General features: G+C 44.8%; 1 protein-coding gene across 1 annotated transcript in view; it reads left to right on the top strand.

The window, feature by feature from the left end:
* The window catches only part of SLC26A10 (solute carrier family 26 member 10), a 162,666-nt gene that overhangs the window by 97,307 nt on the left and 39,599 nt on the right, over positions 1-25,760 (top strand). Inside the window, 4 exon segments of the mRNA XM_030196594.1 lie at positions 2,744-2,826; positions 11,363-11,417; positions 14,242-14,348; positions 19,383-19,497. Of these exon segments, the coding sequence (XP_030052454.1) occupies positions 2,744-2,826; positions 11,363-11,417; positions 14,242-14,348; positions 19,383-19,497 (360 nt within the window).

Raw genomic sequence — 25,760 nt, 5'->3', positions numbered from 1 at the left:
ACATATCTGCTTCTGCATACTGACCCCTCAAAGTTCAATTGTTCAAAAGAGAAAAATCCATATACACAGCTTCTCATGCACCTTGAACAAACAGCAGGGAAAATAGTTGCCTCTCACAGGGAGGAATAGTCTAGTGGTTACTGCAGTGGACTTTGGTCCACTCCTGGAGATCTGGGTTTCATCCCCACGGCAGCTCCTTGTGAGTGTGGGCAAGTCACTTAACCCTCCATTACTCCAGGTACAAAATAAGTGCCTGTAATATAATATGTAAACTGCTTTTGTAGCCATAGAAAGGCAGTATATCAACTCCCATCCCCTTCCCTTATCTGTTTCAAACCTTTTCTAGAATATACCTGACTGGTATTGTTCACCTCCAGACAGACCACTTTATCCAGAATATTTGGGACAACTGTCTTCCAGCCTGCTTTGGCTTGCTGAATCCCTCCTTGCAACTCCTCCAGCTGGAACTGGAAAAGCAGCTGTTTCCTCCTTCCCCAGAGCTTTGAGAGTGCAGATCATGGCTTTCTCTCAGTGCTCTGAAGCTCCAGCACCTACGCTGCCTCTCCAGCTCCCTGGGCGATGAGACTCCTAGATTCCTCAAACTAACCTCTATTAACTGGCACCCATACTTGGTTGTGGGTTGGCACATCACTCAAGGTTTATCTCACCTATTGGGAACCTCACTATTCTAGAAATGCCCCTATCATAGCCTAGTGGTTAGTGCAATGGACTTTGATCCTGGGGAACTGAGTTCAATTCCCACTGCAGCTCCTTGTGACTCTGGGCAAGTCACTTAACCCTCCATTGCTCCTGGTACAAAATAAGTACCTGAATATATGTAAACCACTTTGAATGTAGTTGCAAAAACCTCAGAAAGGCAGTATATCGTCCCATTTCCCCTTCCCTTTCCTTATAACGGCAACTAATGGGCTCTACATCTATTCATTGTGGATATTATGAAAGTCTCCTAGACAGGCTTGGTAAGCTCTGCTGTCATAAAAGCTACAAATTCATTGAAATATTGATTACCCTAATAAAGCCAGGACTGGTGGACTAGCTCAGTGGGAAATGCTGGGCAATGCCATGCAAGAGGGGACCCAAATTTGGTACCCGGACCAGGGGTTGAGGATGTAATGAGGGAAGAGTTCACAGCTCTGAAGAAGGAGGAACAGTTAGAGCCATATTGGGGATAATTTTATAAAGTTTTTCCCACGTGGAAAGTGCATGTGGTCTGAGCATAACTGCTCCTGGTAGTATTGTGTGGGCAAAGTGGAAGCAGAGTTGCAATGGAGCAGGTATAAATTTACATGTGGGCATTTTCTAAATGTACTTGGGCACCTATGTTGTTTTTATAAAATGGGGTTAAAATGGGCTCCTTTTTGAAATTTACAGATATGCACTCTGTTATAAAATTACCCACAAAATGGTTAGACCAAGGCTCTGTTATCCTGTTTCAGAGGGAGCTGTGTTCAGTGGCCTCCATCAGATTAGAGTCAAGGCAATGGCTGAGCTAAGTGAGCCAGAAGAAAAATCCTGGGCAGATACAGTGTAAGACTTATGATTCCCTAGTCCCAATGGTGTGCCGGGTCTGGCCCGCATGAGCCGTTTGTTAAGTTTTTAAGAATTCTAGAAGCCGGTTGTTAAAGTAGGCCTCCTATGACTACTTTAACAACTGGCTCCCAAAATTTGGGCTTGAGTCCCTTCCTGAATTCTCTTTCACTGTGCTGGTGGAGATGCCGAGCATGCCAGCTAAATAAATGGATTGCCATGCTCCAAGCATGCACGAGAAGTCACGACATACTGCTCAGAGCCAGAAACAAGCAGTGGGGAGCAGTGGCAATCCATTTATTTGGCTGGGGGGGCTCAGTAACCCTGTCAGCAAAGGTATATCTAGTGTGCCCATACGTGGGGGGGGGGGGAAGAGAGGAATGCGTTACCCCCCCAGTCCACCCCTGGGCCCCTCCCTCTTTCCCCCAAATTGCAGGGCTGGCTATGCCCAGAGAAAAAGCCCATTGTTAAAAAAATTTACCAGAACACCACTGCCTAGCCCCAAAGGAAGACCTATCCTGATCAAGGCCACCAAGAGGGGGGGGCATGGGGGACAAAATTCCCCCCTGGGCCTCCAAGGGGCGCCCGGTGCCGCAGTCCCACCCGCCCGCCCTCGGCTCCATCGTCATCCGTCTGCCACCGGGCCGGGCCCCCTGCATTGAAATCACAGCGCCTCACCGCCTTATGCAAGCGCAGCAAGCAGTGTTATATCACCTCCCTTGGGGCCTCCTTTCCTCCCTCCCTTGTCTGACGTAACTTCCGCAAGGGCGGGACACAGGGAGGGAAGGAGGCCCGAAGGGAGGCGATCTAACGCTGCCTGCTGCGCTTTCACACAGAGGTGAGGCACTGTGAATTTAATGCAGGGTTCTGGCCCAGTGGCGGATGGAGGAGGGCAGCGGCACGGCGGCCTCGGGGGGTAGCGGCGGCGGTGGCAACCTTGGGGGGGGCAGGGGCGGGGCCCCAGGCCCAGCCCAGTCTCTCGGCGGCCCTTGTCCTGATTGATTCAAAACCCCAAAGAGGAGTAGGGAGGACTTGCCAGACCAAAACTAACCCCAATCAATACAGGACTGGCTTAGCTGGTCCTAAGGAAATGTAACCAGCTGATACTTTCATCATGAGGTACATTTATAAAGTAATAAGGACACCAATATGAAACCCCTCTCCATCTCCTCTTCAATTTTTCATTCTTCACTAGGTGAGGAGCAGATCAAGACAGTAATAATCGATTGCAGTGGTATCATATTCATCGATATGACTGGTGCCAGACTATTTATTCAGGTAACTAATTCATCAGCCTCAGGTGGAAGTACAAAGGTTGGAGGGATCCCTGTGGAAGTAAAAGCTGCATCAGGCCACCAAGTCCAACTCTGGACATTATTGTTATCAGTGCCTTAGTTTCTAGAAAGGCACTTCTGACCCATTGGCTTTAGAATTTATAAGCCCAGTGTACTGTGGTATTTGTGGTCCCAGAATGCATCATGAGAGCGTCAACTTAAAATCTCTTTTTAGGATGCAGATCAGTGGACTGCTCTAGATACTTAGTTATTTATTAGAATTTATTTACCACCTTTTTGAAGGAATTCACTCAAGGTGGTGTACAGTAAGAATAGATCAAACATGATATTCTGACATGCTTGTTTTAAGTTGAACTATTTGGAGCAAATAATCCTGTTATGAGAAAAAAATCTCCTAGTAGAGTGGGTAGTGTTACTGGACAGTGCAGGAGCATGATCAGTTCTGCAAATATACGTGGAGGGTAATTTTAAAACAAGTCACCTAGTGTAAGAGAGCAAGTAGGTGCCTGCTTAGGTATTGTTTTATAGACACATAGGTGCCCATGTGTCTTTATAAAATTAAGTTATTTATTGATTTATTAGGATTTAATTACCACCTTTTGAAAGGAATTCACTCAAGGCGGTGTACATCAAGAATAAGTCAAACATTAGCAATAGACAATTACAGTAGTAAAAGTATTCAAACAACAGTACAAAGTATTTATTTATTTATTTTATTTGTTGCATTTGTATCCCACATTTTCCCACCTATTTACAGGCTCAATGTGGCTTACATAATGCTGTAATGGCGATTGCTATTTCCGGATTGAGAAATACAAAATGGTTCTTAAGTGACAGAGTAGATTAAGCAATCAAGGTGTAGCAAGTTCATTTCTGGCATGAGTGGTATTGCTATAGAGTTCATGAGTGACAGGGAAAGTTAAGCAATCAAGTGTAGAGAGTTTGTTTCTGGAATGAGAAGTAGAGTGGTATAGCGATAAAGTATGGTACATTACAATGTCAACAAAATACACAATAAAACATTTTAATAGCATAGAGTGTAAGCAAAGATGGAAAATATAGATAGATAAGACAGAGTAACAGGAGTATGAAAATAAGGGACTAGTTTAAAGAAAGTTGCAAATGAGGTCAGAAAGGTACATAAGTATTGCCATACTGGGAAAGACCAAAGATCCATCAAGCCCAGCATCCTGTTTCCAACAGTGGCCAATCCAGGTCACAAATACCTCGCAAGATCCCAAAAAAGTATAAAACATTTTATACTGCTTATCCCAGAAATAGTGGATTTTTCTCAAGTCCATTTAATAATGGTCTATGGACTTTTCCTTTAGGAAGCCGTCCAAACCTTTTTAAAACTCCGCTAAGCTAACCGCCTTTACCACATTCTCTGGCAACGAATTCCAGAATTTAATTACATGTTGAATGAAGAAAAATTTTCTCCGATTCGTTTTAAATTTACTACATTGTAGCTTCATCGCATGCCCCCTAGTCATTTTTGGAAAGTGTAAACAGATGCTTCACATCTACCCGTTCAACTCCACTCATTATTTTATAGACCTCTATTATATCTCCCCTCAGCAGCCTTTTCTCCAAGCTGAAGAGCCATAGCCGCTTTAGCCTTTCCTCATAGGGAAGTCGTCCCATCCCCTTTATCATTTTCGTCGCCCTTCTCTGCACCTTTTCTAATTCCACTATATCTTTTTTTAGATGCTTGAACATTGAAAATACTAGTATAAACAGCAAAGGTCAGGCCTACGTTGGAGACACAGATTTTAACCTGCAGTTGAACTGATATAAATGTCTATATCTTGATTATTCAAGGTCCTGCACAGATTATCATATCTATAATCTATATCTGTAGGGGGGGGGGGATAGAGAAAGGGGAGAAAGGAGAATAGGAATTTGCGGTCTGTGCCCTGAGAAAGGCAAGGACAAATCAAACTCGGGTATACATATAAAGTATCACATACCATGTAAATGAGTTTATCTTGTTGGGCAGACTGGATGGACCGTGCAGGTCTTTATCTGCCGTCATTTACTATGTTACTATGGATGTGATATACCGCCTTTCTGTGGTTGCAATCAAAGCGGTTTATATATTATATACAGGTACTTCTGAACTCTACGCAAACTCGACCATCCCCCCTTCCCTCCCCCCCCCCCCCCCAACCATTGTAATCAAGTCATTCATAAGCGGCCATTTACGTATTGCTTAAGTTTGACTTATTCTTACTCTACACCGCCTTGAGTGAATTCCTTCAAAAAGGCGGTAAATAAATCCTAATAAATAAATAAATATTTGACCACATGTACGAATATGACTTTATAAAGCTACCCCCAAAGAACAGAAGTTAGTCTGGACTGTAAGGTGGGGAAAGTCCATAAGCATGTTTGCTACTACAGTCTGCGACAGAACTGCGCTTCCACTTACTGTAAAGAAATCTATAGTCATTGCTAGTTGTTTCCTTGGGAGCTCCATCCCAGTTCACAGGCAGCCGACATGCAGCCTTGAGTTAAACCACAACCAAATAGTTAGTGAGTTGTTCTTTCCAGATAGTAATCTTTAGGTGGATTTGACATAAACAGTTAGAAACTGGTACTGAAAACATCTGCGTACTGCTTATAATCAGTGGCACTACCCATTTAAGGCGTACTGCTGAAAATATGTATTAGGTATAAAACAGTAGAGGAAAAAAAGAAGAACCTCTCGCAGATGGTGTCCAAGAAAATTTATTTCAAGGGTCTTCAAAAACAGTAAAACAGACTCGACACGACTTGTGTTTCAGCCCTATTGGCCTGCATCAGGGGTCTGGAAAAATACAAAAAAATACATTAAAACGAATGTGTATTGAAAAAATATATAAACATATATACAAATGATAAATACATAATATAAACCAATATAAAATAATATATATATAAAAAGACCAAAAGAAGGGAGGCGTCATACCTAGAAATTGGTCATGTCATATATATTCCTAGAAAAATCATCAAACAAAAAATATCCTATTAAAGATACAAAAAACAAATATGGAATGTGAGGAATAAAATATAATAAAAAATAAATAATCATATAATAGCATACAAACAAATTCTATGCAAGTAAACCTAATAATATTTAAGAGGCACATAAAGGTCATATAAAGTTAATCAAGCATATAACAATACATTAAAACAATGGATTTTTAAATAAACAGAGAAAAGAAAAGCAATTTACAGAAATATAAATTTTGGCAAAATTATATTAAAAACATGGTCAAAAACATATAAATATATGATATTTAAGAGGCACATAAAAATCACATGAAGATATTATTAATATTGCTGTTCCACTTCTCCTCTCTCCAGGTACAAAAGCTGTGCTAGCCAGAAACCCTCTACTTAGCTAGGTGCTGTGGCATATTTATACATGGTGTGTGTGTTGCGTACACACTCCCTGTCAGACCCGGCCCCTGCCCAGGTGCTTAAAATCAGAGCTGCCAAGGGGGTCCCAATTTTTGAGAGGGAGATTTTAGTACACGCCCCAACCACACCCACTCTGCCTTGGCTCCGCCCACTCTGCCTCATGTCATCTTTTTCTTTTGATGTAGGCATAGGAAAAACAGATTTTAAATGCTCCCAGGTTTCAACCCAATTCATGTTTAATGTGGGATATAAATGATATAAATAAATAAATAGATAAATAGATAGAAACTCTGAATGTTGAACACCTGATTCTCATAACATGATGTCTGTTTTAGAGGCTCTTTACCTTGAGAAAAAGAAAATCTCTGCAGGTGCTCCCAGAACTTATCCTGGTAGTAACAATGTTTGGTCTGTGATATGGATGACATCTGGATAACTTTGGACCGATAGAAGGCTGTAGACCTCATATTGCCACTATCCAGTTACTGATCACTTATCAAGATAGTGGCACTGAATATCCAGATATTTAAAGGAAAATTTATTGGCTCATCTTTGCCCCATCCCTAACCAGTTTCACTTAAGTGGCGTGGAGGGGCATAATTTAACGCGAACGCCCATCTCCGAGAATGGGTACGTGAAGGGGCGGGACAAACCGTATTTTCGAAAAAAAATGGGCGTCCATCTTTTTTCCGATAATATGGTTTGTGCTAGCCAAATGCATCGGATTTGCGCAGATTTGAGCTGGGCAGTATCGTTTTTCAGCGATAATGGAAACCGAAGGCGCCCAGCTCAAAAACGAACAAATCCAAGGCATTGGGTCGTGGGAGGGGCCAGGATTTGTAGTGCACTGGTCCCCTTCACATGCCAGGACACCAACCGGGCAGCCTAGGGGGCACTTGTAACGATTAAAAAAAAAAGTTAACTACCTCTGAAGTCCATAGCTCCCTTCCCTTGGGTGCTGAGCCCCCCAAATCCCCCCCAAAACCCACTCCCCACAACCCTACACCATTACCATAGCACTTAGGGCTGAAGGGGGGGCACCTAGATGTGGGTACAGTGGGTTTTGGGGGCAGTTTGGAGGGCTCCCATTTACCACCACAAGTGTAACAGGTGGGGGGGGATGGGCCTGGGTCCACCTGGCTGAAGTCCACTGCACCCACTAACAACTGCTCCAGGGACCTGCATACTGCTGTGATGGAGCTGGGTATGACATTTGAGGCTGGCATACAGGCTGGAAAAAAAACGTTTTTAAAGTTCTTTTTTTTTGGGTGGGAGGGAGTTAGTGACCACTGGGGGAGTCAGGGGTGGTCATCCCTGATTCCCTCCGGTGGTCATCTGGTCATTTAGGGCACTTTTTTAGGACTTGTTCGTGAAAAAAAAGGGTCCAAAAAAAGTGACCCAAATTCGCGCTAAAAACGCCTTTCTTTTTTCGATTATCGGCCGAGGACGCCCATCTCTCCTCAGCCGATAAACACGCCCCAGTCCCACCTTCACCACGCCTCTGACACGCCCCGTCAACTTTGGCCGTTTCTGCGACAGATTGCAGTTGAAGACGCCTAAAATCGGCTTTCGATTATACCGATTTGGGCGCCCACGGGAGAAAGATGCCCATCTCCCAATTTGGGTCGAAATATGGGCGTCTTTCTCTTTCGAAAATAAGGCGGTTTGAATATTTGCCTGACAAATACAAAATCTTAAGGATTTTCCATCCCAGGCCCTCAAGTTGAAAGTGCTAACATGCATGAAAACACTGAAACTATGATTCTGTAACTCAGCTCAATGGCTAGTATGAGATGGCAGCAGTGCTGAAACCAGTCCAAAAGCTTTCTCTCTTCCTCCATCCCAACATGCTTTGTGCATTGCAGTCTCAGGCTGGTCTGTAACTGAAATCTATACTTATTAGATTCAGGGAATCACATTGGCTCAGGAAGTGTGCATACTTAATTACAGAAAACTAACAATCAGCATGCAAAAAATACGCTAGCTGCCCCAGCCAAAATAAACCACACCAACAGCATTCCGAGTCCTGGATACTATATCAGTAGCAATTTATTTTAATCCAAATTATTTTGAATCCATTTAACACTCGCTGTTTTTCTGGTCGCCAATGTAGGCCAATTCTGGTCGCCGCATCTCAAGAAAGATATAGTAGAATTGGAAAAGGTGCAGCGAAGGGCGACTAAAATGATAGCGGGGATGGGACGACTTCCCTATGAAGAAAGACTAAGGAGGCTAGGGCTATTCAGCTTGGAGAAGAGACAGCTGAGGGGAGACATGATAGAGGTATATAAAATAATGAGTGGAGTGGAACAGGTGGATGTGAAGCGTCTGTTCACGCTTTCCAAAAATACTAGGACTAGGGGGCATGCGATTAAACTACAGTGTAGTAAATTTAAAACAAATTGAAGAAAAGTTTTCTTCACCCAACGTGTAATTAAACTCTGGAATTCATTGCCGGAAAATGTGGTGAAGGCGGTTAGCTTAGCAGAGTTTAAAAAGGGGTTGGACGGTTTCCTAAAGGACAAGTCCATAAACCGCTACTAAACGGACTTGGAAAAATCCAAAATCCCAGGAATAACATGTATAGAATGTTTGTACGTTTGGGAAGCTTGCCAGGTGCTCTTGGCCTGGATTGGCCGCTGTCGTGGACAAGATGCTGGGCTCGATGGACCCTTGGTCTTTTCCCAGTATGGCATTACTTATGTACTTATGTACACCGCTGCTGCTTCTTCCAAGCAGTAGCACCAGTAAAACAACAATAAAAAAAGCAAGCGCGGGGCTGCAGCAGCCTTCAGGCATGCGCTGTCGGCTCTGCTGGTCCCCTGCCCCCGCTGACGTCAACTTCAAGTTCCAGGGGCAGAGGAGCAGCAGAACTGACAGTGCATGCTTGAAGGCTGCTGTGTCCCCGCGCTTGCTTTTTTTGTTGTTGTGTTACTGGTGCTACTGCATTGGGAGAAGGAAGAAGCAGCAGCGGTGGTCAGAACAACAGCAATTCCTCATCTCAGTGGGAGTGTGGGAGATGGCCTACCAAAGCGGGTGTCTCCCGCTGAATGCGGGAGACTTGGCAGGTATGTAAAATCATCTCCGTTGCAGTCTTCACCCGGGCAATGGCACTTGTAGCCTGCCTGCGGCCTGCACCAAGACTTCTTCTCTGAACCATCCTGCTCCTTCTGATGCAACCTCCTGTTTTTATTTATTTAAAATATTTATAAACTGCTCTATCCAATCGCCCTAGGCGGTGTACAACACAGGAATGTGCATAATCATTAGCATCGAGACAGTACAAAACAAAAAACAGCAACTAGCATTATACAATGAACAACAACTCCAAAGCCTGAGTAAAGAAGAGTGATTTCAGCTGCTTCGGGACTTGCACAATGGATGACACCACTCACATTTCCACTGGCAAGGTATTCCAAATTGAGGTGTCAGAAATTTGAAGCATTGCAGATCGATTATCCTTAAGGTGGATACACCTAAATGAAGGGATATCTTATCTGATAAGTTTTATGAAGGACGGGATGGCTCAGAGAGGAAATCTCGGTGCAGGCCACAGGCAGTCTATGAGTGCCGCTGCCGCTGTCCAGGCAAAGACTGCAGCAGACATGATTTTAAGGAGGGGAGGGGTGCAGGGGGCGCATGGGAGATGCACCCCGTGTAAAACTAAATTCCTGGCTACACTACTGGTTAAGTGTATTTTTTTTAGTAAAGAGAATAAAGCTAGACCTAGTCACATTGCAGGTGTGGTACAGTGGCCGGGGTACTAGAGCCAAAGACAAGGCTGGGCTTAGTATTTATACCAACAGTTTCCCTTCATAGGGTGACTCCATGTGATGCCACTTTTTAAGGGGCTCCAGGGGTGATCCCAGTAACTACGGGTAGGCCTGGGTGGGCACAGGCCCATCCATTCATGGCTCAGGCCCACCCAGCGTCGGAACACCACATCAACATCTCTCCTCCTCCGGGGCACCCTGGCATCTGCCTGCCCATTGCTGGATCCCATCCCTCCATGGTGTACCTTACAGGTGTCCCCGGCGCCTGCAGTGATCCATTATTGCTGCCTACATCGACCCCGCAAGCTTCCATCAGCCAGGTCCTGCCCTTGCTGATGTCATTTCCTGGATCACTGCAGGTGCCGGGGATGCCTGTAAGGTACACCGGTGAAGGATAGGGTTCAGCGATGGGCAGGCAGATGCTGAGACGCTGCGGAGCAGGAGAGATGTTGATGAGGTAGGTGAATTCTGGTTGGGGGGTGGCATGGTGTGGAAGGGCCCTTCTAAGTTAACTCTGGGACCATCCAAAATACTGGGTCTGGCTACGCCACTGGGTGATCCAGGAAATTACAGACCCGTAAGCCTGTTATCAGTGCCAGGAAAAATAGTGGAAACAAAAGGTGGCACCACAAAACCCGCCTCCAGACAAAGTATAGGGGGAGATTAAATACAGGAGAGGGAAGGAGAACCAGCTTGAAGGGGACGATGGAGGAGGTTAATGTCTGCCATTTTGTCCAGTGATGGTCTTGGATGTCATGTTGAACTCTTTTTTTTTTTTTTTTGCCAGACTAGGTCCATTTGAAAAATAACAAAGATCTCTGGTATAGTGTGTGGAATATTTTTCTGAAGGTGCTCTTCCCCAGTGGCGTTCCTGGGGGGGGGGGCGGTGGGTGCGGTCCGCCCCGGGTGCACGCTGCTGGGGGGGTACCACGCGCGCGCCTGTCCTTCATTCGTTCCATTCTCCCCCTGCCCCGGAACAGGTTGTTCCGGGGCACAGGGAGCATGGAACGAACGAAAGACAGGCGCGCGCGGCACCCCCCCAGCGGCATGCACCAGGAGGGGTTCTTTCACGGGGGGTGTCCTTTCGCCGGGGGGGGGGGTCGCGCTGCATCCGGGGCGGGCAGTACACCCGGGGGGGGGACGGGGCGCATCGGCGATCCGCCACGGGTGTCAGCCCCCCTAGGAATGCCGCTGCTCTTCCCTGACAGAGTGTTTTGATAGCAAACAAATTATGAGGTACAGAGCACAGCATAAGATGATCAGTGGTAGTTACCGTGTAATGTGTATTCACATGGCTGTGATAACTAACAACCCTGATCTCTGATTTTTCTGTTTGTCCAGATGTATACAGAATGCCAAAAGGCTGGAATGCAGCTTTTCTTAGCTGGATGTAATGGTAAGTTTCGAGCTGTTTTTTAGTCATGGATTGCCATTTGACTCAAATCAGCCCTGGTAGGCCAAGCTAGTTCTGTTTTGCCCCTCACTGCATCCCTGCACTAGCCCTGCATTTTGTTAGATGCAGAAGAGGTAAAACCAGAAATGGGCCATCTTGTTGCATTTACTCCAACTCCACTCCGTAAGACACTTGTATCTGTACTTACATACACCTCTTTCATCCAGCAGCTGACAACATTGGAAGTCATTAACTTGGGCGATAGATATGTGCTTACTTTGCTATGAGGTTGGGCCTGCCAGTTCTACCAAATAAAGAGCTATTCTTATATTTCTCCTGTCAGACAACAATATAAAAACACTTTCCGGCCAATATTCAGCTCTATTTAACTAGCCAGGAATGGCTCCTGGCCGATTAAATAGCACTTAACAGGCTATCTGCGATTATTCAGCGGAGGATAGCCAGCTAAGTCAACACATAGTGGCTAACCGGCTATATCATGCAATATGTTCAGTGCTTCACCGGCTAAGTTAAGCGGCCATATCAGACTGCATAAATAGCAGACCTATCTTTGGCTGCTAGAAACTTAACTGGGCGGCGCTGAATATTAAAGTAGCTGGTTAAGTTTATAACAGCCATTATAAAAAAAACGGATATTCAGTACCGGTCATCAGAAACGGCCCGGCATTGAATATCCGAACTCAGTGCCAACTGCGGGACTTATCCTACCTGCCTCCCATGGGCTGAATATCGGCCCCTTTGTGTTGATTCTATAACTGGGCACCTCAAATTTGGCAGCAAAATGGGCATACTGGGTGCCAATTCTATAACGATACTTAGGCGTACCTAAGTCATTAGAGAATACTAGGCAAACCTAATTTGGAGCACCAAAAGTTAGGCACAATTACTTATGTCTTGACTGCAACCCTGGACGCTGCTGCACCAGATTCTTTCAAGCTGTAGATGTGCGTCTCAGTATTTTTAAAGACTGCTGTGTTATTGGTTCACACATCATTTGTGATCAGGTTTTAAGACTCCCGAGGCAGGCATCTCGCCGAAACACAGTGCTGTGATGAGTCTTTTACTCTCAGAACAAAGACCACCTTTTTGTGAACATCTTAAGTGCATCGTCGTTCTTCACTGAGTATGGAAGTGGCCTGTTGCATACACTACTCCTTTGTCGTCACACAATCAGGCACTTATAGCAGGTCACTGGCTTGTGTAAGTGGGTGTGCCCAGGTTTCACAAGCAACGCACACGACTGGTAGTATTCTATAAGTTACGCATATTGTTTGGCGATATGCCCATGGCCCCCCCACATGTATGCACCCCCTGCAGTTTCAAGTCTCTCTCTCTCTGCTGCTGGATAAAATAGTGCATAGGCAAGGATAATTTTTAAGTCACCCTCGTTTTATTTATTTACAACTCACAACTCACAAAAAAACAACTCACAGACCGCCCAAAACACAGCAGCCAGACTGATATATGGTAAAACGCGATTCGAAAGCGCTAAACCCCTTCGAGAAAAGCTGCACTGGCTCCCAATCAAAGAAAGGACTATCTTCAAAATCTGCCCCTTGGTACACAAAATCATCTACGGCGTAGTCCCAGGATACACGACAGACCTCATAGATCTGCCAACTAGAAACAGACTCGGATCAGCACGATCATACCTAAACCTACATTACCCAAACTGCAAAAAGCTAAAATACAAAACATCCTATGCATCTAGCTTCTCCTACATAAGCGCACAACTATGGAATGGACTCCCGTATGCAGTGAAAACAATACATGACCACCTAAACTTCAGGAAATCATTAAAAACTCACCTCTTCAAAAAAGCTTATCCCACCGATCCAACATAAATCCCCACACCCAGCAACAAAACATAATCAATGATCGTACTGGACAATTTACTATCCTCTATCTCTCGACCCCATGACGCCTGATTCACTTCTACCTCATTTGAGCACAACACAATCTTGTATTTGTTATCAACTGAAATGGCAAACGCCTCTCTGTACCTTGTAAGCCATATTGAGCCTGCAAATAAGTTGCGAAAATGTGGGATATAAATGTAACAAATAAATAAATATTTATGACATTTAAAGCCCACATTATCCCCAAAACAAGCTCGTGTTCAATGTGACTTACAGTTCGGATTGAAATACAGAGTTTGAATTTCAACAATAGTGAAGTAGTATGACAAAGTGTCTGAGAGTAACAGATTAGAAAATAAACTACAAATCATGTACATATTGATAGACTCGCAATACAGAAAAGAGACAAGATTATCAACTGGTTATTGTTGCGTTAACTAATGTAATGAATTCTGGAATGAATTGGTGAAGAAATGAGCTCGTGTGTTTCCAGAAACACAGACTGATTGAAAAGTGAGGATTGGGGGAGGGGACACCGAGGTCCGGGTAGGAGAGGGTAGGTTGGGAGTTACTGGGGGAAAATGTGATGACCAATACTTTTGTCATGATTATAGGTCATTCATTTGTTCATGTTGTATTCTGTGAATGACTTGTGAATATTGTATTGTTTGTGCTGTGTCATCAATAAAATAGTTAAAAAGTAAAAGTGCAGTATGGATGTTATGCTTGGGGTGAGGCCCCTGGCAAGCACAGCCTTGCTCATCTGTAACCATGTGTTTTAACCTCTCTTTCCCAGTCAACAAATTAAAACAAACAAAAATGAAAGATGATAGAAAAAGATTCTTTTAACATAATGCTTGCATCCTTTTAATGTCATTGTTATTTTCATTTCATTGAAACTGTATTTCTGCCTCTCTGCTGCCCTCTGGTGTTGATGGTTCCCTTAGGTAATGTGCTGAGAATGCTGGCCTGTGGTGGACTCATGAATCATCTCAGCACTGAACATGTGTTTGTCACAGTCCATGATGCAGTGTCCTTTGCAGAGCAGTCCATGGTAAGACAGTTCATCTTGTCCTGGGGTTCAGCCACATTTTTAGGGCAATCAAACACAACACACCGCAACTGCAACCCTTATCTTTGAGACAGCAAATTTAATTTATGACAGTACAGAACTGTGTATATAACTAAGAGGCCCCTTTACTAAGTCTTGTTAGAATGTGGGCCTACCCCCGGATTCTATTTAGGTCACCCAAATTTAGACGTGGAGTCCAGATGCGCATGTAAACTAGTCAGTGGCGGCCCTACTATTAGGCCACCTGAGGCGGGGGCCATAGGCAGCACTCTTCCTGGAGTGGCATCTCCCCCTTCCTTCCTCTAACCCCCTTCCCTGAGTTTACCTTCTTTGTCTATTTTCCAAAAGGCAGCAGTGGTGGCAAGCAATTCCCATATGCTGCCTTACCGCTGGCACCTGCCTTTTCTCTTTCCTATGGCCCTCCTCTTTATGTAATTTCCTGTTTCCTCAGAGGCAGGCCACGGTAGAGCCATAGGAGTCAACTCTGTGGGTGCTGTGGGTGCTTCAGCAGCCCCAATATTGAGAAAATTCCTTGTATGTGTCCAGGGAGGGGTTATTTCCACTGGGCTTAGCACCCCCAATAATTTTGAAAAGTTGGCTCCTATGGGTAGAGCTATAATGTTGAGAGTCCAAAGTGTCTCGTGCTCAACCTAAAAGAGGGTGTGGCAGGGGCGCAGCCAGACACCCAATTTTGGGTGGGCCTGGGCCCAAGATGGGTGGGCAGAAGAACCCCACGCCATCCCTCAGGTGATTTGGTCTCTCCTTCTTTCGCCTGCATGCCATATGGTCTTTCAAACATCCCCCCTCTCCCGCATACCTTGTAAATAGCAGATCTTTGCCTGCAGCAAGCATCAACTAATACATACTGCTCATGTTGGCTCCACAGCCTTCCCACTTACCCAACTTCCTGTTTCGCACAAGTGGGAATACGTTAGAGGGAAGGCTGTGGGGCCGGTGTGAGCAGTATATATCAGTTGCTGCTGCTGCAGGCAAAGATCTGCTATTTACAAGGTATGAAGGAGGAACAGTCGTTGGGAGTTTTCAGCTGGTGGGGCTTGGGAATCCCTGCCAGTCACATCATAGATGTACTGCTACTGGGTGGGCCTGAGCCCAAAGTGGGTGGGCCTAGGCCCACCCGGGCCCATCCTTGGCTACGCCACTGGGGTGTGGCCATGGGAGAGGCGTGGGCAGCTCAAGGACATACCAAGTATTTACGGACAGTGTTACAGAATACCAGGGTTATGCATGTAACTTGTGCGCCTGGATTTATGTCGGGTTTCAGCTGGTGTAAGTCCTTGCACCGAAAGCTGGGTGTGGGAACCCACTCTAAACTCTATTTTACAAAGGATGCTCAGTCCGAAGCACCCTGTATAGAGTAATGGTTAGCACAAATGTTTACAGCACCTAATTTTGGGCACCATTTACTGAATCTGGACTTTAGCTTATTTTAATGTAGGAATTTCCTCTGCATTTAGGGGTCCTTTTACAAAAGCAGGCTAGCGTTCTTAGCACGTGCTAAAAATAAGCATGCACTAAAAGGGTTAGAGTCGCCTATATATTTCTATGGACATCTGTAGTGTTTAGCATGTGCTAATGATTAGCACACACTAAAACCACTAGCAGGCCTTTGTAAAAGGACCGCTAAGTCCATTTCTAACGTGGCCATATTGTAGGCATTTTCAATTTTTTTTCCAGGTTCTGCTCTAAGAATTGTATTAGTGTGCTTTACCTGAAAAAAGATAACACAGGCGAACTTACCGCCTCCTAGCTGGTTAACGCCCACCAATTCTCCTCCTAAGACACGCCCTCAGCAAAAATATTTTTTTTAAATAGCCAGCACGCAAGTTAGTGTGCGCTGACAGGCAAACTACTGCAAATGCTGTAACGTGTTCTGTGGTAAGCTTTTTGCCCTGCATTAAGTGCATGATAGCGCGGTTTACTAAAAGGGCCTCTTAAGTGTTACAGGATTTCGTAGCTGCCTGTAGCTTTATTCTGGAAAAGCATCTAAAAAAAAAAACGATATACAGAAAGCTACATTAAAATGGTAGGTAGTCTTTGTCATAAAGTGTATGTGGACAGGCTTAAAGATCTCAATTCCCCAGATTCTATATACGGTTTTGAAATTTGTGCACAAATCACAGATCCGTGCGCAAATTAAATGGCTAACGAGCCAATTAACATCAATAATAAGGTCCTAACCATCAATTAATGATGTTAATTGGCACCCATTAACATTTGCGCACATATCTAGATGCACGCTATTCTGTATGGCATGGCGACTAACTGCTCTTGCACCTATCTCAGTTGAGGGTGTGGCCATGGGCGGGGCATGGGCACATTAGGAGCGTTACAAGAACTGCTTGCAGAGTTACTGAACAGACCCATTTCTGAGCCAAAATGTCCGAATTTGAGCGCTCCAATAAGTAGGACAGAATTATTTACTTTGCAGGGACATATAAAATACCTTAGAAATTGTCCCGGGCATATATATCCTTATACACAATGCGGCAACAAAATTATTCACCTTTCAAAATCCCATCATATACTTTCCCAACTGTTTTACAAAATTTTCAACATTTTGCTATTATTCTGGAGGAGTGGTTTAGTGGTTAGGGTGGTGGACTTTGGTCCTGAGGAACTGAGTTCGATTCCCACTTCAGGCACAGGCAGCTCCTTGTGACTCTGGGCAGTGGCGTACCAAGGGGGGGCGGTGGGGGCGGTCCGCCCCGGGTGCACGCCGCTGGGGGGTGCCGCAGCGCGCACCTGCTCTGAGTTCCCTGACTTCGCGCGTTCGCTGCAGCTCCCTCTGCCCTGGAACAGGTTACTTCCTGTTCCGGGTCAGAGCAAGGGAGCTGCAGCGAACGCGCGAAGTCAGGGAACTCTGAGCAGGCGCGCGCTGCGGCACCCCCCCCTAGCAGCGTGCACCTGGGGGGGAGGTCCGCGCTGCATCGGGGGGGGGGTGCTGCACCCGGGGGGGGGGGGCCGCGCTGCCTCGGGGGGGGGGGGGTGCTGCTCCCGGGGGGGGGGGGGGCAGGGCGCCGCCCCGGGTGTCCGCCCCCCTAGGAACGCCACTGACTCTGGGCAAGTCACTTAACCCTCCATTGCCCACATTGAGCCTGCCATGAGTGGGAAAGCGCAGGGTACAAATGCAACAACAATAGGGGTCACACCTAAAATACAGGCGCATATTTCTGAATACGCTACCAGAACCCTAATTTCGCCGGTGGCGGGGAGGTAATTTCGCCGGGGGGGGGGGCCCGCGCTGCACCCGGGGGGGGGGCATCAGCGATCCGCCCCGGGTGTCAGGCAGCCTAGGAACGCCACTGCACATGGCCTATCCAGTCTGCCCATCCATGCCATCTACTCTCCCTATTACTCCCTCCAGGCTCTCTTGAACTCAGATATAATTTTCATCTCCACCACCTTTACTATGAGGCCATTCCACGAATTCACCATCCTTTCCATGAAGTAGTATTTCCTCAGGTTAATCCTGAGTCTGCCTACTTTCACCTTCATCTTATGCCCCCTCATTCCAGAGCTTCCTTTCAATTGAAAAAGACTAGCCTCCTGTGCATTTATGCTACACAGTAATTAAATCTATCTATTGTATCTCCTTGCTCCTGTCTTTCTTCCAAAGTATACATATTGGAAGGGATTCCGTAAATAGCACCTCTCACTTGGACTATTGCAATTTACTTCTCACTGGTCTTCCGCTCTGCCATCTCTCTCCTCTTCAATCTGTCCAAAATTCTGCGGCACGACTTATTTTCTGCCAGAATCGTTATACCCACACTAGCCCACTCTTCAAGTCACTTCACTGGCTCCCTGTCCACTTCCGCATATAGTTTAATCTTCTCGTACTGTCCTTTAAATGCATCCACTCTGCAACCCCCCATTACCTCTCCACTCTCATCTCTCCCTACATTCCTCCCCGTGAACTCCGCTCACTGGACAAATCTCTCTTGTCGTCCCCCTTCTCCTCCACTGCTAACTCCAGGCTTCGTTCCTTTTCTCTCGCGGCACCTTATGCCTGGAATAGACTTCCTGGACCTATACGTCTAGCCTCATCTCTACCTGTTTTCAAATCTATGCTGAAAACCCACCTTTTCACTACTGCTTTTAGCTCCTAGCCACAACTCAATTACCCTCCCGTTGTCCCTTCCTTCCTTCTCACCCATTACTTCCCTCACCCGTAACTGTCTTGTCTGTCTGTATTATTTAGATTGTAAGCTCTTTTGTGCAGGGACTGTCTCTTTATGTCAGGTGTTCAGCGCTGCGTGCTATACAAATGCTAATAATAAAAATAATATTTGACCTGTTATGCTAACATTTTGCAAAGAAAAGGAGGCGCACGCTTTTCTTTATAGAATAAGCTCCAAACAGCTCTCTTTTATAGAATTACTCTCATATAGGCCAGTTTTATAAAGGCATTTTTATGCAAACAAAGGGGTAAATTCTGTAAAGTGATGTATTTAACATTTAAACGCTGATTGTGCACATAACTGATTAAAAGAATGGCAAGACATGCACATACTTAACTGGGGAAAGAGAGGAATTGCTCTTGTACAGTCCTGTGTGTCTGGTTATGTATACAGGCGCACTCAAAATTGCCAGTTCTGTGTCCCCCGCCCCCCCCCCCAACCCCCGGGCAGCCCCAGCATTAAGCAGGAGGGTGCCACGGGGGTCAGAAGAAATATTCAGCAGCACTGCCTGGTTAGTTGTCACCGGATAGCCCTCCTGGCCTACTGATCAGATGTACACAGGCAGGAACCAGCACAGGGATAGACAACGTTATGTCTGCCTAGTTGGAAGAGATGTAACTTTGCATGGCAACTTTCCAGTGAGATTATTTTGTAAAGGCAAATTGGAGTCAGTTTGCTTTTCCTGCCTAGGCATCCTGTTATTAAATGATTCTGCATCAGTTGTGAAAAGGAAAAGAAATAGGGATGTTCTTCATTTTTGAAATGAAATAAAAAGCATCAATGGAATTTGCTAATTGATTTCTTTTTGTTCTAGCCCTGGCCTCAGTTTCCCCTGGCTGGAAAAAAAAGCTGCCTTCAAAACCCCAAAACAATAACCGATTGGAATGAAAAGTTAATGAACAGAAAATCCTTTCACTCCTCTAGAAAGTGTGAGCATACTTCTCTTTGAAAGGTGTCCCATGAAGAAATAGCTGCAGAGCTTTCCCCTGCTTTCTCTGTGGGTACTGTATTTTACTATGGCAAATAATATGTGTAGTTTTGAAAATGTAAAACTGTCTGTGGTGTTATCTTCCCTAAATTAACCCTGCCCTTATCAAATCTCCTGAAGTCTGCCACGTGTTAGAAGAATCAGAGAAAATGTTAATGAGCACCAATGATACATTAGATACCAAGATACTAATATGGAAGAAGGGAAAGGACTATTGGCCAGATGATCAGAAGCCTTGCGTTGTTCCAAACAGCGCTCTAAAAATAGCGCCGGAACAGCGCAGCGCTATACCGCCCCTATGATCAGAACTAATAGCATTCAAATGTAGGCACACTATTATTTCTGATCATAGGGAAAAAGTGGGGGAGGATTGTGCCTGAGCATTTGCTCAGGCACAATCCTCCTGCACTAGTTTGACAGGTCCGGGCTGTCAAACGCCTGGACCTGTCAAGGGAGGAGATGGAGGTCCGTGGGACCACCAGACCTGTGCCAGCCGCCACCCCAAGCCCCTCCCCCAGACAGCGACATTGGGGTCTGGAGATCCAGTGGACCTCCAGTCCCCCGACATGAGGGCCTGGGGGCTGGAGGTCCGGTGAATCTCCAGCCCCCCTAACCCCCCCTCAAAAAGAATCCCTGGTGGCCCAAGTGGGCTGCCACTCCAACCCCATCCTCCCTGATGCTCTAATGGAGCCCTCCCCTTCTACTCTTTCCTCCGTACCTCTCTGATTGAGAAGGGAGTAGCACACCCTCTTCATCCAGCGCTGCCTTCAAAATGGTGGCGCCCTGCCCAGTGCATCCTAGGATGCTCTGGGCAGGGCTTCCTTACCACATAAGGGAGAAACTCCTTCATATGGTAGAGTAGCCCTGCCCTGCACATCCCAGGATGCACTGGGCAGTGTGCTGCCATTTTGAAGGCAGCGCTGGATGAGGAAGGAGTGTGCTACTCCCTCCTTCACCAGAGAGCTAGGATGGGAGAGGGCTGCGCTAGACCATCAGGAAGGATGAGGGTTGGGATGGCAGCCCACTTGGGCCACCAGGGATTCTTTTTTAGATGTTGGTGGGGGTTAGGAGGGTTGGAGGTCCACCAGACCTCCAGCCCCCCAGGCCCTCACATTGGGGGGGGGGGGGTTGGAGGTCCGCTGGACTTCCTGCTTCCCGTGTCGCTGTCCCAGGGGGGTGTTGGGGCTTGGGGAGGGCATTAGGCCACCAGGGCCTTGATTGCTTTTTGGGGGGTTGGGGGCCTGCAAGCATGCAAATGCACGCTGGACAGGGCTCCCCAATACTCTGCAAACCCTTACGCCAGCTCTGAGCTGCCCCAGGATCTGCTGCTGGAGCAGCGCCAAAGTTTGGCAAACTGCCACTGAGGATTGGGGAGGAATTGGTAATGCCCTGTTTAGCATGCATTTGCATGCTCATTGCATTCAAAACTGGCGAGTGCATTGTTACACGCGCTCGCCAGCTCTGATCATCAGGCGGGAGCAAATGCGGGCGCTAGTATGGCATTATTGGCCTCTAGTGCCTGTGTTTGCTTCTGATCATTAGTGCATATATAAGGGAGGCAGGATTAGTGAGCCGTTAGTAAACAAGGAGAAAGACAAGAACAAAAATATAGAGGAATTACCAATTACCTGCTGAGATTGTACTGGGTCAAGTTTCTAGCCCAACAGCCAATCCTCCTTTGAATATCAGGCCCCCAGCATATTGTTTGAGAATTGGAATTCACCTTTATCCACCACATTGGATGAAGAGGTACCTGTATGTCAGAAGGAAATTTCAAAGCGCGTACATTTTCTTGCACCCTGGTTTTTCCTAACCAGTTGAGGTTGGTAAGGAAGGCTGAAGGACATTGGTATAAAAATTTAAGCTCCAGTGTGGTCTAAGTACCAGCCTCTACTCTGAAGTTATTCTTTACATGTTCACTGGGTTCTAGGGTGTTATCTCAAAGTCTTAAAAAGGCAGTGGTTCACCTTTGTTAAAGAAGCCAAGGATGTTTCTCGAAATATGCTAGCTACCACCCAATATTTAATTTGTCATCTTTGAGTAGAAATCATTGAGAAGTGTGTTTTACATCAGCTACTGGAATATTATGAAGATAATCAACTCCTTAAGAACATAAGCATTGCCATACTGGGACAGACCAAAGGTCGATCAAGCCCAGTATCCTGTTTCCAACAGTGGCCAATCCAGGTCACAAGTACATGGCAAGATCCCAGAATAGTAAAACAGATTCTATGCTGCTTATCCTAGAAATAAGCAGTGGATTTTCCCCAAGTCCATCTTAATAATGGCTTATGGACTTTTCTTTCAGGAAATTATCCAAACCTTTTTGAAACCCTGTTTTCTGGCAACGAATTCCAGAGTTTAATTACACGTTGAGTGAAGAAATATTTTCTCCGGTTTGTTTTAAATTTACTACTTAGTAAATTCATTGCATGCCCCTAGTCCTAGCATTATTGGAAAGAGTAAACAAATGATTCATGTATACCCGTTTAACTCCACTCGGTATTTTATAGACCTCCATCATATCTCCCCTAAGCCATCTCTTCTCCAAGCTGAAGAGCCCTAGCCACTTTAGCCTTTCCTCATTGGAAAGTCGTCCCATCCCCCTTATAATTTTTGTCACCCTTGAATTGCATACAGTATTCGAGGTGTTGCATCATGGAGTGATTCAAAGGCAGTATAACGTCCTCATTTTTGTTTTCCATTCCTTTCCTAATAATTCCTAACATTCTAGTTATTTTCTTAGATGCCGCTGCACACTGAGCAGAGGGTTTCAACTTATCATCAACGATGACACTTAGATTCTTTTCCTGGGCGGTGACTCCTAATGAGGAACCTTGCATCACATAGCTATAGTTTGGGTTCCTCTTTTCCCACATGCATCACTTTGTACTTGCTCACATTAATGTCATCTGTCGTTTGTGTGCCCAGTCTCTCAGTCTCGTAAGGTCCTCTTGCAGTTTTTCACAATCCTCTTGTGATTTAACAACTTTGAATAACTTTGTGTCATCAGCAAATTTAATTACCTCACTAGTTATTTCCCATCTCTAGATCATTTATAAATATGTCAAAAAGCAGTGGTCCCAGCACAGACCCCTGGAGGACCCCACTATCTACCCTTCTCCATTGAGAATACTGACTATTTAACCCTACTCTCTGTTTTCTATCTTTTAATCAGTTTTTAATCCACAATAGGACATTACCTCCAATCCCATGACTTTATAATTTCCTCAGGAATCTTTCATGAGGTACTTTGTCAAATGCCTTTTGGAAATTCAGATACACAATATCGATTGGCTCACCTTTATCCACAAGTTTATTCACCCCTTCAAAGAAATGTAATACATTGGTGAGGCAAGATTTCCCTTGCCTAAATTCATGTTGGCTTTGTCTTATTAATCTTTGCTTATGCATATGCTCTGTAATTTTGTTCTTTATAATAGTCTCTACTATTTAGACCGGCACCAACATCAGGCTCACCGGCCTATAATTTCCCAGGTCACCTTTGGAACCCTTTTAAAAATTCGGTGTTACATTGGCCACTCTCCAATCTTCTGGTAACATGCTTGATTTAAAAGATAAATTACATATTACTAACAATAGTTCTGCTAGTTCATTTTTCAATTCTATCAGTACTATCTGGTCCAGGCAATTTGCTACTCTTCAATTTGTCAAATTGCCCCATTACATCTTCCAAGTTTACAGAGATTTCATTTAGTTTCTCTGACTCATCAGCAGTGAATGCCATTTCTGTCATTGGTATCTCTCCCACATCTTCCTCTGTGAAAACTGAAGCAAAGAATTCATTTAATCTCTCTGCTATGGCCTTGTCTTCCCTAAGTGCCCCTTTTACCCCTCGGTCATCTAGCAGTGGTTTCCACCATGGACATAGTATAGAATCCTTTATGATATTTCTATTAGATTCTCAGCAGTGAGGTTTAGTCAGACATGAATCTAAGGTACTGATTCTGTAAGACCTTTTTTCTACCCTTGACACTGCAATTCATGATATCCTAGTGAGTTGTTTACAGTCATCAGGTTTTAAGGATTAGTCCTAAAGTGGTTATGATCATTCCTATGTGGGAATTTGCAGATGGTTACAATGGAGGGTTGCTACAAATACTGCCTGTACCTCAGAGTTCTATGTTATCAGCAGTTTCCTTGTCATGCAAACAGATCAATCCAGGACTTGTGGATTATGCCCATTGACTAGTGAATGGAGATAGAGGAAGAAAGTAGTTCCTTGTGATGCGGCTCCTGACCTAGTTTTTTTACTAGCATTCATTTGAGCCTGGTTCCCTTTGTTGGAGGTGTTTTCTTCTGAGCCAGCTTAAATCTGAGCTCCAGTTGACTTGGCTTATTCTCCTGAATCCGTATTATGCTATGTTTCAGTTGAGCTGGGGATGCCCTCATGGGCTTATTCTCCTGTCCTAGTGTAAATTCTGGGTTTCAGTTGAGCTTCAGTTGAGCTTCGGGTGCCTTGCTTGGCTCTAGCTTCTGTTCTTAAAAAAACAAACAAAAAACAAGGAACAAAAATGGAAAGTTGAAGATATGAAGCTGAGGTACATCTCAGAGGTTCTGGGATCCCTACACCCCCACCCCCACCCCCACCCCCAAGGACTGCATGATGACTTTGTTCTGTATTATTTTTACAGGTACCAATTGCATCTTGTCCTCCATTTAAAAGCAGTGTATGCCAGAATCTCCCCTCTGAGCACCACTTTAGCGGATTCACAAAAAACTACTGGTACATCATGAATATGTATCACATAATAATGTGTAAAGAGAAAAACTAAAGGTATTGCTATTTGCAGACAGTCAGTTCTTATCTTTGGTTTTGTAGTTTATTTGGTTACGTTTACCAAAGAGCATTCCATCAGGGAGATTTTGTGTGTTTTTTAATGTACATGACCAGCATTAGTGAGCTGATAATCTGTCCACTTGTGAAATATGTATTCTTGAAATTTGGGATCCAAGTACAGATGTGGTGGAAATCACCACTGATAGGTTGTACGTCCTGAAACTCTATGATTCAGAGAACATCACACGGAGGCATGGTCCGACATACTGTATGGTCCTATCCCAGCATCCAACACTGAAGAAAAGGCATCAGGCTTATTATTTGCATTCATTAATTCATTTTTTTAGAGGGACACAGCCAGTTATGGTTCTGCTTTGGCATAACAGTGAGCATATTTATTAGTTTCGGTGTGCCAGAGACACAACAATGTGGAATTAAAATTCTGTGTTTGTCTATTGCCCCTTTTCTCCATTAGTCAGGTGGCATTTTATTTCTGCCATATGCAGTGTTGTCTATTATATTTGGCATAAAATTATTTGCTTCCCTTCAGAGTATGATTTCCTATGTGCTGTTTATAGCACACTGCAATTTTAAAAAAAAAGGCACCTCTGTTTTAATTTATTGTGAAAACTACTTCTAACAATATGGCTTAAGCTAGCCATTCTGATACTGATTCCTTTGTCCTAAAAATTCTGCAGATCTCTCAGAATCCTTATCTGCTTCTTGTATTGTTTTCTTTGGGCACCAGGAAGCTTTTCTCTTGGTTTCCATTAAGTTCTTTGGGCTCAGCTTTTCTAAGCTTATTGTTCAAACTTTCCTGCATAATTATGCATACTGTGCTGGTACGAAATTTGAGGTTTCTTGAAGTGTCTAGCTAAGATCTTAGCGGGGATTGAGTTCAGTAAGGACCAGCTGTGTTTCTCGGCATGAGTACAATTTAGTGGCATAGCTTGATCGCCCATGTCTATATGAATTTGACTTTATTTTAACTTGCCATCATGGTTTTCATTGAGATTTTCAGCCCAGCTTTGCGGTCCTAGACATTTTAGAGTTACATGACACTCTCAGCATAGTTATCTCAACGAGTCCATGTAAAATTAGTTCATATGCAGGCATATTTTCAAAGCACTTTGGGAGGCTAAGTTCTATAGGTTTCTATGGAACTTTGGGAGGCTAAGTGCTTTGAAAATGAGCTTGATAGACTTTTTGCACCGTCTTGGCTAGGCTCATCAGCTTGGAATTGACTCATCTTGTCACCATGGTTCTGTTGGAGCTTGACAGCTTGAACTTAATCAAAAGTTATCAGCAGAGATTTAGCCAAGCTTGGTAGCATGTACAGTAGATTCCGGTTAATTGGGACACATCGGGACTCCTATGCTTTGTCCCAATGAAGCAGCTGTCTC

The sequence above is a fragment of the Microcaecilia unicolor genome, chromosome 3 (assembly GCF_901765095.1).
Source record: "Microcaecilia unicolor chromosome 3, aMicUni1.1, whole genome shotgun sequence".
Taxonomy (NCBI): Eukaryota; Metazoa; Chordata; class Amphibia; order Gymnophiona; family Siphonopidae; genus Microcaecilia; species Microcaecilia unicolor.
The sequence above is the reverse complement of the archived record's forward strand: the minus strand, read 5'-3'. Positions and strand labels throughout refer to the sequence as shown.